This window comes from Budorcas taxicolor, chromosome 14 (assembly GCF_023091745.1).
Source record: "Budorcas taxicolor isolate Tak-1 chromosome 14, Takin1.1, whole genome shotgun sequence".
NCBI classification, from domain to species: domain Eukaryota; kingdom Metazoa; phylum Chordata; class Mammalia; order Artiodactyla; family Bovidae; genus Budorcas; species Budorcas taxicolor.
The window spans coordinates 4,989,244-5,005,201 of NC_068923.1; the positions used below are offsets into that span (position 1 = coordinate 4,989,244).

At 40.4% G+C, this 15,958-nt stretch overlaps 1 protein-coding gene across 1 annotated transcript in view; it reads right to left on the reverse strand.

Moving 5' to 3' along the window:
* COL19A1 (collagen type XIX alpha 1 chain) overlaps positions 1-15,958 on the reverse strand; it is a 439,982-nt gene that overhangs the window by 380,328 nt on the left and 43,696 nt on the right. The window contains exons 4-6 of the mRNA XM_052652029.1: positions 9,774-9,897; positions 7,997-8,272; positions 619-699 (exon numbers count right to left, since the gene is read on the reverse strand). Of these exons, the coding sequence (XP_052507989.1) occupies positions 619-699; positions 7,997-8,272; positions 9,774-9,897 (481 nt within the window). The remainder of the gene's footprint in view (positions 1-618; positions 700-7,996; positions 8,273-9,773; positions 9,898-15,958) is intronic.

Below are 15,958 nucleotides of genomic sequence, written 5' to 3' on the forward strand. Positions count from 1 at the left end.
TCATGTTAGCTAGCCTTGTTCCTTAGCACAATGCCCAAAAGATCAATGCTTTCGAATAACAGATGTTCAGTGGAAGAATGTAAATGAATCTACAAAGCAGTGATTTGGAGACTTATTCTGGTTGTACTGGGGATGGGAAAGGCTGATGGCATGAGAGTGTGACAGTCTAGGCACGAAGTAAAGGCAGAATCAGGAGCAGGGGATGATGCACTGGAAAAAAATCTCTCACAAAGTAAAACTCCCCAGAATGGGTGGCAGGCTAGAAGAGAGAAGTGAGTAAGAATAACATGATCACAGATGTAAAACCCCTATAACTGGAGAACGATGAGCCTTCCGTCAGAACATGTCAGAACATAGTTTAGGAATAAAGGCATGGATGGATTCTCTTTTACTCATGTTGAGTCCAAAGTAAGGCCATATCATTCCTGAAGTTTGCAATAAAACACTGGGATTAAAATGGTGGCCAGAAATGATGGGAAGGCCTCAAGAGGGGTCTCTGGCTCGGAACTATTTGCTTAACTGGTTTTAACAGCACACATTCTGGGCTGCTCTACCCGTGACTCTACAGCCCAGGCAACTGGCCTTCTATGGTCTTCACACACCAGAAAATGCACTTACCTTAATGTCTGATATCTCGCAACATGTTTCTTGGGCTATGAAGTTCCAGTTACAGTAGATCTGAAGTTGGTGAAGTTCAATCTATTAAAAAATTAGTAATAAGACATATCATTAATGTTGTTTGAAAATCACATTCGGGCATTTGAGAATGATGTTAACTGGAAAGAAAAAAATAAGTTAATACAAGTAAATCACTGGAAGATATTTTGGGTTTTATTTCATTTAGGATTCATGATTTTATGGACCATTTGAGAAACAGTAATGGACCCAGTTTTTGAGACAGATCTATATGTAAAGAAAATCACTTAATAAGAGCAATTGCAACTCTTTGCTCCTTGTTTCAAACCATGAAAAGAGAAGTATTTAATCAGAGACGATGCACTACAATAAAGTATGCTCACAAAGTGAGGAATATTTCAAAGTGAAAAAATTCTGGAGAAAAAGTAAATAAAAGGTATGAGCTCATGATGGAAAAGCCTTTATCTGTAGTTCCAGGCCTCCAACTTGAGAGACTAAAACAGATGCTCATCTCCCAATGTAGGGAAAAAATGGTATTTAGTTTTATCTATTTTTCATGGATTCTGTTTAATACCTATGGGTTTTATGTTATATGGCATACTCCTGACCAAGACTCATAATCTTTTTGCAAAAATAATTGATTCTTCTCTTTGCTCAGCAAATTCACATTTGTTGGCATTTGGAAATTAAAAGTAGTTTCAGGAAAGTGCAATCGTTCCTGTAAAGGCAAGGTCAAATAACCACATCGGAGAAAGCAAATGGTACAGACTATTGACAAAATTTCAATATGATAGATGGGCAGAGGCACTGTTTTAAATTAGTCTATGGTTTCAAATTTAATAATTTATTAATAATTAATCATATGATGATTTGACATATAATATAGGCCATAAACAACCTCTTCCCCCCTTGCCTTCTCTTCCTCCTCCCCATCTTTCTCTTTCTCTCCTCTCTTCCCCCTCTTTCTCTGTATCCTAATGTAACAGAGGAAGATTATGTATTTCTTTGAGATCATTATTTTCTACAGTGAGACCCAACTGTAATAACATAACAGCTAATTCTATGAGAGAAGAAAGCAAATATCTGTGGTTAGCCCTGAATCTCTACCCCAACACCAAAAAAGCAAGAAAGGAGGAAAAAAGCCATAACTATTCTCTACACTGAAATGAACAGAATCATTTCAGCTCATAAAAAGCATTAAGAATGCCAGACATCTTTCAGCTTCATGAGCAGCTTGAGATTTGCAGTCAATGCAAAATTCTGAGATGAAATGAAAAATGAAACGTAATGATTTCTTCTCTATAACTTTTCCCAAGGTTATTGAAGTAAGCTTTTATTTATAAAGTTTAAATACACTGTCTTACATAGTCTAATGAAACATCAGGCAATAATATACCCATTATATACAATGAAGAATGAGGAGGCTCCCATTAATATTTTCCTTAACTAAAACTAATTTATCATCAACACTTTTGCCTGAATAGTCAATAAATACTGAAATTCTATTATATATCACCCACTGTTCTAGAGCCTTCATATGAGTTATTTTACTTAACTGAAGATAGATGACCAATTTTTCATGGATTAGAACCTAATAAAGTACCTATGACACTGAAACTACAATCAGACTAGTTTAATTGTGCTTTTTAAATTCATTAGTTACTTTAGAATCTTTCATTGACACAGTGCTTTAGAATAAGAATACACTGACTCGGTCACAAGGAATTCTAAAACATACTTTTTTTTTAAATCAGTTATGTCACCTATTTCTCTACACAAAAGCACATGGGTAGTACACGTGCAATAAAATGCAATCACTAGAAGTTTTTTTTATCAATAAACTACATTCTGAATAAACAAAACATTTTCACATTACAACAGATCTTATAAATCACAGAGTTTGTATGGAGACGATAAAAAAAATTAGTTCACTTACAGTTTTAGTAGGATTAACAATCTTTGAAAAATAAAATATATTTTACTTGTCCAACTTAAATAGTGAATATCTCTTTTAAAAGCTCCATCATTGTGATAATGGCTTAATATTATTCTTAAGTGAACTAAGATTCACTTAAGATTCACTAAGATTCACTTATGGTTTATGAACACTAAACCATAAAACCATTGTAAAACTACAATGTTCACGCTGTGTCTTTTTATCAGGACACACAGAGATATTCTTTAGTCTCAGATTGTTCCCTTAAGTAAGAAGTTAATGAAACATGGGACACAATACTCAATCTCCAGAGCAGAGGTCTGAGCCAGAAACCACTCTTGCAATAACTTGTTCTCTCTCATTGCAGCCTCTCCCTTAAAGGCTAGGCATTTATATCCTAATCCTAAAGCTCTTTGGTTCCGACAGTTCCCCACTTTGCCCTCACTAGCCATCAGGAGATCAGATTCCACTCAACAGCAGTGTTTCCAGCAAGAGCAACCATCACTCCCTACTACTGTCCTCAGAGTTCCCTGAGGATCATTTCCTATCGATCTACACTGCTCCCACTGCTGGAAGTCACGTCTCAGGTTTAGCTGCTGAGACCACTTCCTCCTCTGACTTTGGAGAGACCTTTCTGAAAGGTCTGCCTAGGACCGTTGTCATTCAGTTCAGTTCAGTTCAGTTCAGTTGCTCAGTCATGTCCAACTCGTTGCAACCCCATGTCCCACAGCACGCCAGGCCTCCCTGTGCATCACCAACTCCCAGAGTTTACCCAAACCCATGTCCACTGAGTCGGTGATGCCATCCAACCATCTCACCCTCTGTCATCCCCTTCTCCTCTTGTCCTCAATCTTTCCCAGCATCAGGGTCTTTTCAACTGAGTCAGCTTTTCGCATCATGTGGCCAAAGTACTGGAGTTTCAGCTTCAAGATTACTCCTTCCAATGAACACCCAGGACTGATCTCCTTTAGGATGGACTGGTTGGAACTCCTTGCAGTCAAAGAGCCTCTCAAGAGTCTTTCCCAATGCCACAGTTCACAAGCATCAATTCTTCGGAGCTCAGCTTTCTTTATAGTCCAACTCTCACATCCATACATGACTACTGGAAAAACCATAGCCTTGACTAGGCGGACCTTTGTTGACAAAGTAATGTCTCTGCTTTTGAATATGCTGTCTAGGTTGGTCATAACTTTGCTTCTAAGGAGTAAGCGTCCTTTAATTTCATGGCTTCAGCCACCATATAAAGTGATTTTAGAGCCCAGAAAAATATATGCAGCCACTATATAAAATATAAAATTAAAATATAAAAATATAAACAGCCACTGTTTCCCCATCTATTTGCCATGAAGTGATGGGACTGGATACCATGATCTTAGTTTTCTGAATGTTGAGTTTTAAGCCAACTTTTTCACTCTCCTCTTTCACTTTCATCAAAAGGCTCTTTAGTTCTTCGTCACTTTCTACCATAAGGGTGGTGTCATCTGCATATCTGAGGTTATTGATATTTCTCCCAGCAATCTTGATTCCAGCTTGTGCTTTCTCCAGCCTAGCATTTCTCATGATTACTCTGCATATAAGTTAAATAAGCAGGGTGACAATATACAGCCTTGACATACTGCTTTTCCTATTTGGAACCAGTCTGTTGTTCCATGTTCAGTTCTAACTGTTGCTTCCTGACCTGCATACAGATTTCTTAGGAGGCAGGTCAGGTGGTCTGGTATTCCCATCTCTTTCAGAATTTTCCACAGTTTATTGTGATACACAAGTCAAAGTCTTTGGCACAGTCAATAAAGCAGAAATAGATGTTTTTCTGGAACTCTCTTTTGTGACGATCCAGCGGATGTTGGCAATTTGATCTCTGGTTCCTCTGCCTTTTCTAAAACCAGCTTGAACATCTGGAAGTTGATGGTTCACGTATTGCTGAAGCCTGGCTTGGAGAATTTTGAGCATTACTTTACTAGCATGTGAGATCAGTGAAGTTGTGCAGTAGTTTGAGCGTTCTTTGGCATTGCCTTTCTTTTGGATTGGGATGAAAACTGACCTTTTCCAATCCTGTGACCACTGCTGAGTTTTCCAAATTTGCTGACACATTGAGTGCAGCACTTTCACAGCATTATCTTTCAGGATTTGAAATAGCTCAACTGGAATTCCATCAACTCCACTAGCTTTGTTTGTAGTGATACTTCCTAAGGCCCACTTGACCACATTCCAGGATGTCTGGCTCTAGGTGAGTGTGAGTGATCACACCATTGTGATTAACTGGATCATGTAGCTCTTTTTTCTACAGTTCTTCTGTGTATTCTTGCCACCTCTTCTTAATATCTTCTGCTTCTATTAGGTCCATACCATATCTGTCCTTTATTGAGCCTTTCTTTACAGGAAATGTTCCCTTGGTATCTCTAATTTTCTTGAAGAGATATCTAGTCTTTCCCATTCTGTTGTTTTCCTCTATTTCTTTCCGTTGATTGCTGAGGAAGGCTTTTTTATCTCTCCTTGCTGTTCTTTGGAACTCTGTATTCAAATGGATATATCTTTCCTTTTTTCCTGTGCTTTTCACTTCCCTTCTTTTCACAGCTATTTGTAAGGCTTCCTTAGACAGCCATTTTGCTTTTTTGCATTTCTTTTTCTTGGGGATGGTCTTGATTCCTGTCTCCTGTACAATGTCATGAATCTCTGTCCGTAGTTCACCAGCCACTCTATCAGATCTAGTCCCTTAAATCTATTTCTCACTTCCACTGTATAGTCATAAGGGATTTGATTTAGGTCATACCTGAATGGTCTAGTGGTTTTCCCTACTTTCTTCAATTTGAGTGTGAATTTGGCAATAAGGAGTTCATGATCTGAGCCACAGTCAGCTCCTGCGCTTGTTTTTGCTGACTGTATAGAGCGTCTCCATCTTTGGCTGAAAAGAATATAATCAATCTGATTTTGGTGTTGACCATAACAGTCAATTAATAGTGTGATTACTATTGGCAGTCACCATTTACTGACATAGACTTATTCCATGTTTACTGATACAGACTTACTTTAAGGCCTTTGAGAGAGGAGTGGCAGGCTTTGTTGCTGCTGTTGTTGTTGAGTCTTTTATGCCAGGATTGAACAGCATGTGTCGTGCTGTGCTGTGCTTAGTTGCTCACTCGTGTCTGACTCCCTGTGATCCCATGCACTACAGCCCACCAGCTCCCCTGTCCATAGGATTCTCCAGGCAAGAATACTGGAGTGGGTTGCCATGCCCTCCTCCAGGGGATCTTCCCAACCCAGAGATCAAATCCAGGTATCCTGCTTTGCAGGAGAATTCTTTACTATCTGAGCCACCAGGAAAGCCCATTGAGTGTCATGTCAGGCTCTAAATAAATAAATATACAAAGAACTGATCAGTTCAGTTCAGTTCAGTCGCTCAGTTGTGTCTGACTCTTTGCAACCCCATGAATCACAGCACGCCAGGCCTCCCTGTCCCTCACCAACTCCCGAAGTTCACTCAGACTCACGTCCATCGAGTCGGTGATGCCATCCAGCCATCTCATCCTCTGTTGTCCCCTTCTCCTCCTGCCCCCAATCCTTCCAAGAATCAGAGTCTTTTCCAATGAGTCAACTCTTCACGTGAGGTGCCGAAGTACTGGAGTTTCAGCTTTAGCATCATTCCTTCCAAGGAAATGCCAGGGCTTATCTCCTTCAGAACAGACTGGTTGGATCTCCTTGCAGTCCAAGGGACTCTCAAGAGTCTTCTCCCACAACACAGTTCAAAAGCATCAATTCTTCGGTGCTCAGCTTTCTTCACAGTCCAACTCTCACATCCATGCATGACCACAGGAAAAACCATAGCCTTGACTAGACAGACCTTAGTCGGCAAAGTAATGTCTCTGCTTTGGAATATGCTATCTAGGTTGTTCATAACTTTTCTTCCAAGGAGTAAGCATCTTTTAATTTCATGGCTGCAGTCACCATCTGCAGTGATTTTGGAGCCCCAAAAATAAAGTCTGACACTGTTTCCACTGTTTCCCATCTATTTCCCATGAAATGATGGGACCAGATGCCATGACCTTCGTTTTCTGAATGTTGAGCTTTAAGCCAACTTTTTCACTCTCCATTTTCACTTTCATCAAGAGGCTTTTTAGTTCCTCATATTGCACATACTCTATGAAATTTATGGCACATACTGTATGAAATTATAACTAGTGAGTCTACCAATATTATTTTATAACTAAGGATTCTGAGACTTAGAAAAAATAATAGGAACAAGATAAATTACCAGGTCAAAAAAGCTAAGAGGATGAGCTACAATTTAAAACCCCATCTTTCTGATCCTCAAGCAAGCTCACTCTCTCTGATGCCAAAATGTCTTATCTCCAGAACTGGCCTCTGCTCTATCCTATTTTAATAATCATCAGTGAACCCTAGTTAAGACCTTCTCACTGGTTTGTTCATTGTCTCTAAGAGAAGACAGTTTAAAAACAATATTTTACTTGAGATATATACATATGTAATATCTGTCTGTATATCTATCTGTCATCTATCTCTGATGCCTTCCACAGAAACTTTTCAAAGTAATATGCTAGCCAAACATGTACTTGCACAGAATCATACTTTTTAAATAAAACCTAACTGTGAAGTGCTTTGTGTTAACAATTCCTGTTGGTGGTCTGCTCTCAGATTATTTGTATGGGTTTTCCCATCATTCCACCCATAAGATCACATGAAGTCATCAAATTTAGATATACCTCCCCTCCCCTTTTATCCAACAGAACTCTGAAAAACCATTATAAATTAATGAAAAATAGTCTGCAATACAAACACTTCTGAATCTGAGGATGAATAAATAGCCTATTGTTCTTGAATGTAAACTTCAGATAATCTGGAACCACTTAACTTCATCTTTTTCCAGTCTTTCTATTCAAAGCATATGAACTTAGATCAAACTTAGGTGTATGTATGTGTTAGTCGCTCAGTCATGTTCGACTCTTTGCGACCCCATGGACTGTAGCCTACCAGGCTCCTCTGTCCATGGGATTCTCCAGGCAAGAATACTGGAGAGGGTTGCCATTCCCTTCTTCAGGGGATCTTCCCAACTCAGGGATTGAGTCCAGGTCTCCCGTATGGCAGGCAGATTCTTTACCATCTGAAGTACCTGGGAAGCCCAGATCAAGCTTAGTTTTGTATAATATTTTTAATTTTTACTAACATTTAATTTCAATAACTTTATTTTAAGGCACTACCTAGTTCATTCAAATTCACAGGCTAGAGAAAAATAAGTGAAAACAAATAGAAAATAATATATGTGAAAATATGACTGGAAATACATCGCTATGCTTCACACATCTGATAGCAAATTAAGCAGCGTTGAGAAAGAAATATATAGCTATTAAAGGCAAAAGGTTTTAATAAGACATTTTCTTTAAATTTATAAGTTACTAGTTCACAACTCACATCCACAGGTTTGCCATCTGAAGCTCGGGCAGCAATAACAGTCCGTCCACGGAAGTCCACGGTACCCTTTCTGTCAGTATGCCGACTTGCAACTAAGTTACAATCCACATAGAGTGAAATGGCCTGGGATTGTATACCAAAGCCAAGTTTATGCCACTGACGATCAAACAAAGAACGGAGTTCTTGATTTTTAAAAATGTAGTTCAACACATCTCCCTCGGCAGCTTGGAACATCAATTCCACCACCTTCCTTCCACCATCAACTATTACAGAAACCTGCAAAAATGCAAATTATCTTTAAATGTTTGAAATTCAGTTTTAAAAATTATTAAAGATACAAATAAAAACTCAAGTTTCATGTTAGTAGAACTGGGGCACTCAGTAAAATGTTCTAAATGACATTTGTTTCCATCAGATTTCTTAACATAAAAGAACAGTAAACATCCAGCTACAAAAATGATTTAAATATGTGGTATTTGGTGAGTGTAGTATGCTCCTTTTGTAAGAGGACATCTAGGAGTATATATGTGTGTGTGTATATATAAAAAACTCTGTATAAGTAATTCAAGAATTAAATGTTACTAATTTAAAAAGAATAAGAGATGATCACTTCCCTTAGCATGGAAACTGAGATCAATCTCTTTAATCTTTGATGATTTGCATGGTGCAGAGAAAATACACTTTCAGAGTGCATATTCTTCCTGTTCAAGTCATATTTCCATCATAAAATTGTGACTATAATAACAGATATAAAAGATCAGTAAAATGAAAAACATTAAAAAAATTTTTAATTAATTTATTTTGGATGCTAATTACAATATTGTAGTGGGTTTTGCCATACATTGACATGAATCAGCCATGGGTGTACACGCGTTCCCCATCCTGAACCCACTTCCCTCCTCCCTCCCCACCCCCTCCTTCTGGGTCATCCCAGTGCACCAGCCCTGAGCACCGTGTATCATGCATTGAACTTGGAGTGGCAATCTATTTCACATATGGTAATAAAAACATTCTGATGGATATGTACAGAAATAAACACAGATAGATGATGCCCATCAGTAACCGTGATGTTTACCTTCACTCCCTGGACTACCTGCTCCCTTCCTTTCTGACCAACCTCTCTCACAAGTGTTCCTAGATCCCTGCTCCCTTCGTGGCCCATTTGGGGGCATTGTCTCTTCCACACGCCCACAGTTCTCACCCAACTCCAAACTGTCCTCGGCCACCGCTACCCTGCGATCGTGCTCCAATGTGGCATCCCCAGACCTTAGGCTCCCTGAGAACAGGAATCATGCTTTGCCAATTTCTTATTTTGTCACTAACTAGCATCTAGCATGTGTTCAATTATTTTCTATTGATGGAATCAATATTTATATCTCAATCCCTAATTCATTAGGGATGTCAGATGAAACAATTAACAGCTTTTAAATATATAATAGGAAATATCAGAAATGGTAGGAGATAAAGTTGTTAGTGAGATACACGTGGTGTCAATGAAGCAGTTGTAAAGAAAGGGCAGTCAGTTTGAGTGTCTTCAGACAAAACAGGAATCCAGAAAACAAAACAAAACAAAACTCTAATCTTGTCTCTCCCACCAGGCTAGCCAATTATGTATCTCGGTGAGACACCACCCACCACCCCGAACTCTAAGAATATTTGCATTTCCTGTGGATGATTCCTCTAAAAGAATACTCCGATATGAGGTCTGCTCCCAAATTTATTTCCACAGTTTCAAGAGAGAACACTCATCAGCATACTTCTCTGGTTCCACCCTTACCTGTGGCATGTTACGCTGGTTTAAAACCTGCCACAGGAACCACCGTTCCTTCTTTGCGTTCCTTCGCACCCGAAACATGGCAGCTATGGCGAACTCCTCAGGAAGGCCTTTGGGAAATATCTTACTGTGGGAGGAAAACAAAGAACCGTTGTCTGGAAACTGAAGGAGGCAAAGACAGAATATCTCAGTATGAACGTTTCTACAACTCAATATCTCAGCTGTATTTTCTCAATGAATTTATAACTCATTACAGTTATCTACCTAATGAATATGGAAACAGTCACACCTGCAGTTACTTATGGAATTTTTATCCTGTTCTGTCTCTTTTTATAAATTTCCTGATAAAGTGTTGCTAAAGCTTGAGGTATGTAAAAGTGAGCAACTTTCAGACTATCGTACTGTGGGGTGATATGTCTTTACTCAACAAGATATTCCCATAGAATCTTGGAATTCACTGCAGTCTTGCAGACAGTAGACACTTATAAAGAAAATAAATGATACCTCCTGGTTTTATTAGTAGAGAGAAGTACAGGGGATTTTAAAGAACACTATTAACAATTACATGTATATTATTCCAAAGAAGTTTTACCACATTAAACTCTTGCAAAATAAATTCCTAATTCTGATTTCCTAGGTATCAATTTAAGACTGAAACTAAATATCATAAAGGCATTTTAGCTCATTTTTTCATTCTTATAGGAAATAAAAATATGCAAATTCTTCCTAGGTAGCAGAGAGAAGCCTAAAGACAGTCCAAGTATACTTTTGCCTCAATCTTGTTTCAAAATACTGGTCTCACTGGATCCATGAAGAAACTTTGGGGAAAAAATTCACAGTGAACACACATCATATTTAGATTTTCATTGGAAAACATGGAGAAACACATTCCTTCATGCTGACTTTTAAACTTATCCACATTGTATATAAAAACTTTGCAAGGCAGGAATCTTGCTTTTCTTTTAAAAAATCATGAGTAGCAGATGCAAATTCTCTTGAGGCTTACACAGCCAGAGGTTGTTTATATAGATAAAATATCATATATTGAGATAGTAACTACTAACTGGGACTTCCCTGGTGGCTCAGATGGTAAAGAATGTGCCTTCAGTGCAGGACACCTAGGTTCAATCCTTGAATCAGGAAGATTCCCTGGAGAAGGGAATGTCAACCCACTCCAGTATTCTTGCCTGGAGAATTCCATGGAGAGAAGATCCTGGCAGGCTACGGTCCATGGGGTTGCAAAGAGTCAGACACTGGGAATATCACACCAAGCTCCACTGAAACTGACAACCAAACTTATGGAGAATTCTGAAACTTTGGTTTTACACTTTGTGTTAGAGACAAAGTCACATGTAGTAAGGAAATCAGGAAAAAATATGAAAAAGCTATGCTGGCCTAAAGTTCTTACTTGGTTAAATACACATACATGCATATTATGCATATACGTATATGTTCATACATGTACACAAGCACACCTCAGGAATATTGCAGGTTTAGTTCCAGATTACTGGAATGAAGTGAGTATCACAGTAAAGTGAGTCACACAAATTTTCTGGTTGCCTAGTGTATGTAAAAGTTGTATTTACAAAATACTGTACTCTATTATATCTGGCATTATATCTAAAAATGTACATAAAATGTTATTGCTAAGAAAAAATGCTAGCCATCATCTGACAACACACATATGTCACAAACCTTCAATATGGAAAAAAAGAAAAATCAGCAATATCTGTGAAGCACAGGAAAGTGAAACACAATAAAAGGAGGTTGGTCTGTATATGTGGTGGTGGTGGTGAAGCCGCTCAGTCGTGTCCGACTCTTTGCGACTCCGTGGACTGTACCTACCAGGCTCCTCCACCCGTGGGATTCTCCAGGCAAGAATACTGGTGGTGGTGAAGTCGTTCAGTCATGTCCGACTCTTTGCGACCCCGTGGACTGTAGCCTACCAGGCTCCTCCGTCTGTGGGATTCTCCAGGCAAGAATACTGGAGTGGGTTGCCATTTCCTTCTCCAGGGGATCTTCCCGACCCAGGGATCGAACCCAGGTCTCCCGCATTGGAGGCAGACGCTTTAACCTCAGAGGTCTGTATATAGACAGATACAGACTCTAGTTTTACCTTCTTCACTAATCTGCTTACCCCCGGCCTGGAGGCTAGCTGGCTCTCTTGTCTGGCTGGATGATGAATGAGGAAGTAACCCAGGATCTCATTTTCATCACACATGTGTGCATGCACACAAGCACACACACACACACACACACACACACACACACACACACACACACCCTTTCCAGCGTCCACAGAGGCTCTCTGATTCCTCCCTGGGCTGAGCCTCTCCTGGTGCCTGGGGAAGCACCCTGGCCTATGTGCCAACAGCGCCCACCTAGCAGTTTCCTCCTCTCAGTGCTTGTGACTCCACTGCTTCCTGTCTTCCAAGAATGTATCATCTCTTTCTCTGTTGCTTCATCGCCCATTCTACAGCCATTTTTGTACTTTAGATGTTCAAACTCCATTTATGTCTCCCACCTCTCCCTCACCAATACCCCTCTTATCTTGGTTTACAAATATATGCATATCTTCATCCTCTTCCCTGCTGTAAAACAGACAAAGCGCTCTCCATCCTCACTACAGCATTATATTAATGTTACCTGTATATATCCATCAAACCTCTTAAATGAGTACTGGGAACACCTACACTGTCATAGGCCTCAGTTGTCAGCCATCCTGGAAGCATCGCTCTCTGCTCTCATGAGGATGCTCAGCCCACTCCTTCCCACAATGACCATCACGTGATACAGCCTCACCAAATCAGCAGGTTGCTGTGTTTTCAGCCAAATCAAAGGACTCTCCTCAGTGGACCAGCAAGTGGCAGCGACCTTCTGAGGTGAGCTCCAGAGGAGCTGGAAGCTGCCGCATCCACCAACAGCAAAGACAGACCAGCCTGTTCATTCAACTGCCATACAACCCAGCAGTCCCATTGCTGGTCATACACAATGAGGAAACCAGAATTGAAAGAGACACATGTACCCCAGTGTTCATCACAGCACTGTTTACAATAGCCAGGACATGGAAGCAACCTAGATGTCCATTGGCAGACGAATGGATAAGTAAGCTGTGATACATATACACAATGGAATATTACTCAGCTATTAAAAAGAATGCATTTGTATCAGTTCTAATGAGGTGGATGAAACTGGAGCCAATTATACAGAGTGAAGTAAGTCAGAAAGAGAAACACTGACACAATATATTAACACATATATATGGAATTCATAAAGATGGTAATGATGACCCTATATGCGAGACAGCAAAAGAGACACAGATGTAAAGAACAGACTTTTGGATTCTGTGGGAGAAGGAGAGGGTGGGATGATTTGAGAGAATAGATGATTTGAGAAATGTGAAGTAGATCACCAGTCCAAGTTCAAAGCATGAGACAGGGTGCTCACGGTTAGTGCACTGAGAAGACCCTGAGGGATGGGATACGGAGGGAGGTGGGAGAGGGGTTCAGGATGGGGGACACATGTACACCCATGGCTGATTCATATCAATGTATGGCAAAAACCACTACAATATTGTAAAGTAATTAGCCCCCAGTTCAGTTCAGTTCACTTCAGTTCAGTCGCTCAGTCGTATCCGACTCTTTATGACCCCATGAATCACAGCACACCAGGCCTCCCTGTCCATCACCATCTCCCGGAGTTCACTCAGACTCACGTCCATCGAGTCCATGATGCCATCCAGCCATCTCATCCTTGGTTGTCCCCTTCTCCTCCTGCCCCCAATCCCTCCCAGCATCAGAGTCTTTTCCAATGAGTCAACTCTTCGCATGAGGTAGCCAAAGTACTGGAGCTTCAGCTTTAGCATCATTCCTTCCAAAGAAATCCCAGGGTTGATCTCCTTCAGAATGGACTGGTTGGATCTCCTTGCAGTCCAAGGGACTCTCAAGAGTCCTCTCCAACACCACAGTTCAAAAGCATCAATTCTTCGGCACTCAGCCTTCTTCACAGTCCAACTCTCACATCCACACATGACCACAGGGAAAACCATATCCTTGACTCAGTTCAGTTCAATTGCTCAGTCGTGTCCAACTCTTTGTGACCCCATGAATCACAGCACGCCAGGCCTCCCTCTTCATCACCATCTCCCGGAGTTCATTCAGACTCATGTCCATCGAGTCCGTGATGCCATCCAGCCATCTCATCCTCTGTCGTCCCTTTCTCCTACTGCCCCCAATCCCTCCCAGCATCAGAGTCTTTTCCAATGAGTCAACTCTTCACATGAGGTGGCCAAAGTACTGGAGTTTCAGCTTCAGCATCATTCCCTCCAAAGAAATCCCACGGTTGATCTCCTTCAGAATGGACTGGGTGGATCTCCTTGCAGTCCAAGGGACTCTCAAGAGTCCTCTCCAACACCACAGTTCAAAAGCATCAATTCTTCGGCGCTCAGCCCTCTTCACAGTCCAACTCTCACATCCAAACATGACCACAGGAAAAACCATAGCCTTTGACCTTAGTCGGCAAAGTAATGTCCCTGTTTTTGAATATACTATCTAGGTTGGTCATAACTTTTCTTCTAAGGAGTAAGCGTCTTTTAATTTCATGGCTGCAGTCACGATCTGCGGTGATTTTGGAGCCCCAAAAATTAAAGTCTGACACTGTTTCCACTGTTTCCCCGTCTATTTTCCATGAAGTGATGGGACCAGATGCCATGATCTTCGTTTTCTGAATGTTGAGCTTTAAGCCAACTTTTTCACTCTCCTCTTTCACTTTCATCAAGAGGCTTTTGAGTTCCTCTTCACTTTCTGCCATAAGGGTGGTGTCATCTGCATATCTGAGGTTATTGATATTTCTCCCAGCAATCTTGATTCCAGCTTGTGTTTCTTCCAGTCCAGCGTTTCTCATGATGTACACTGCATATAAGTTAAATAAGCAGGGTGACAATATACAGCCTTGACGTACACCTTTTCCTATTTGGAACCAGTCTGTTGTTCCATGTCCAGTTCTAACTGTTGCTTCCTGGCCTGCATACAGATTTCTCAAGAGGCAGGTTAGGTGGTCTGGTATTCCCATCTCTGTCAGAATTTTCCACAGTTTATTGTGATCCACACAGTCAAAGGCTTTGGCATAGTCAATAAAGCAGAAATAGATGTTTTTCTGGAACTCTCATGCTTTTTCCATGATCCAGCGGATGCTGGCAATTTGATCTCTGGTTCCTCTGCCTTTTCTAAAACCAGCTTGAACATCAGGGAGTACACGGTTCACGTATTGCTGAAGTCTGGCTTGGAGAATTTTGAGCATTACTTTACTAGCATGTGAGAGGAGTGAAATTGTGCGGTAGTTTCAGCATTCTTTGGCATTGCCTTTCTTTGAGATTGGAATGAAAACTGACCTTTTCCAGTCCTGTGGCCACTGCTGAGTTTTCCAAATTTGCTGGCATATTGTGTGCAGCACTTTCACAGCATCATCTTTCAGGATTTGAAATAGCTCAACTGGAATTCCATCACCTCCACCAGCTTTGTTTGTAGTGATGCTTTTGAAGGCCCACTTGACTTCATATTCCAGGATGTCTGGCTCTAGATTAGTGATCACATCATCATGATTATCTGGGTCGTGAAGATCTTTTTTGTACAGTTCTTCCGTGTATTCTTGCCACCTCTTCTTAATATCTTCTGCTTCTATTAGGTTCATATTGTTTCTGTCCTTTATTGAGCCCATCTTTGCATGAAATATTCCCTTGGTATCTCTAATTTTCTTAAAGAGTTCTCTAGTCTTTCCCATTCTGTTGTTTTCCTCTATTTCTTTGCATTGATCGCTGAAGAAGGCTTTCTTATTTCTTCTTGTTATTCTCTGGAACTCTGCATTCAGATGCTTATATCTTTCCTTTTCTCCTTTGCTTTTCACCTCTCTTCTTTTCACAGCTATTTGTAAGTCCTCCCCAGACAGCCATTTTGCTTTTTTGCATTTCTTTTCCATGGGGATGGTCTTGATCCCTGTCTCCTGTACAATGTCACGAACCTCATTTATAGTTCATCAGGCACTCTATCTATCAGATCTAGGGCCTTAAATCTATTTCTCACTTCCACTGTATAATCATAAGGGATTTGATTTAGGTCATACCTGAATGGTCTAGTGGTTTTCCCTATTTTCTTCAATTTGAGTCTGAATTTGGTAATAAGGAATTCATGATG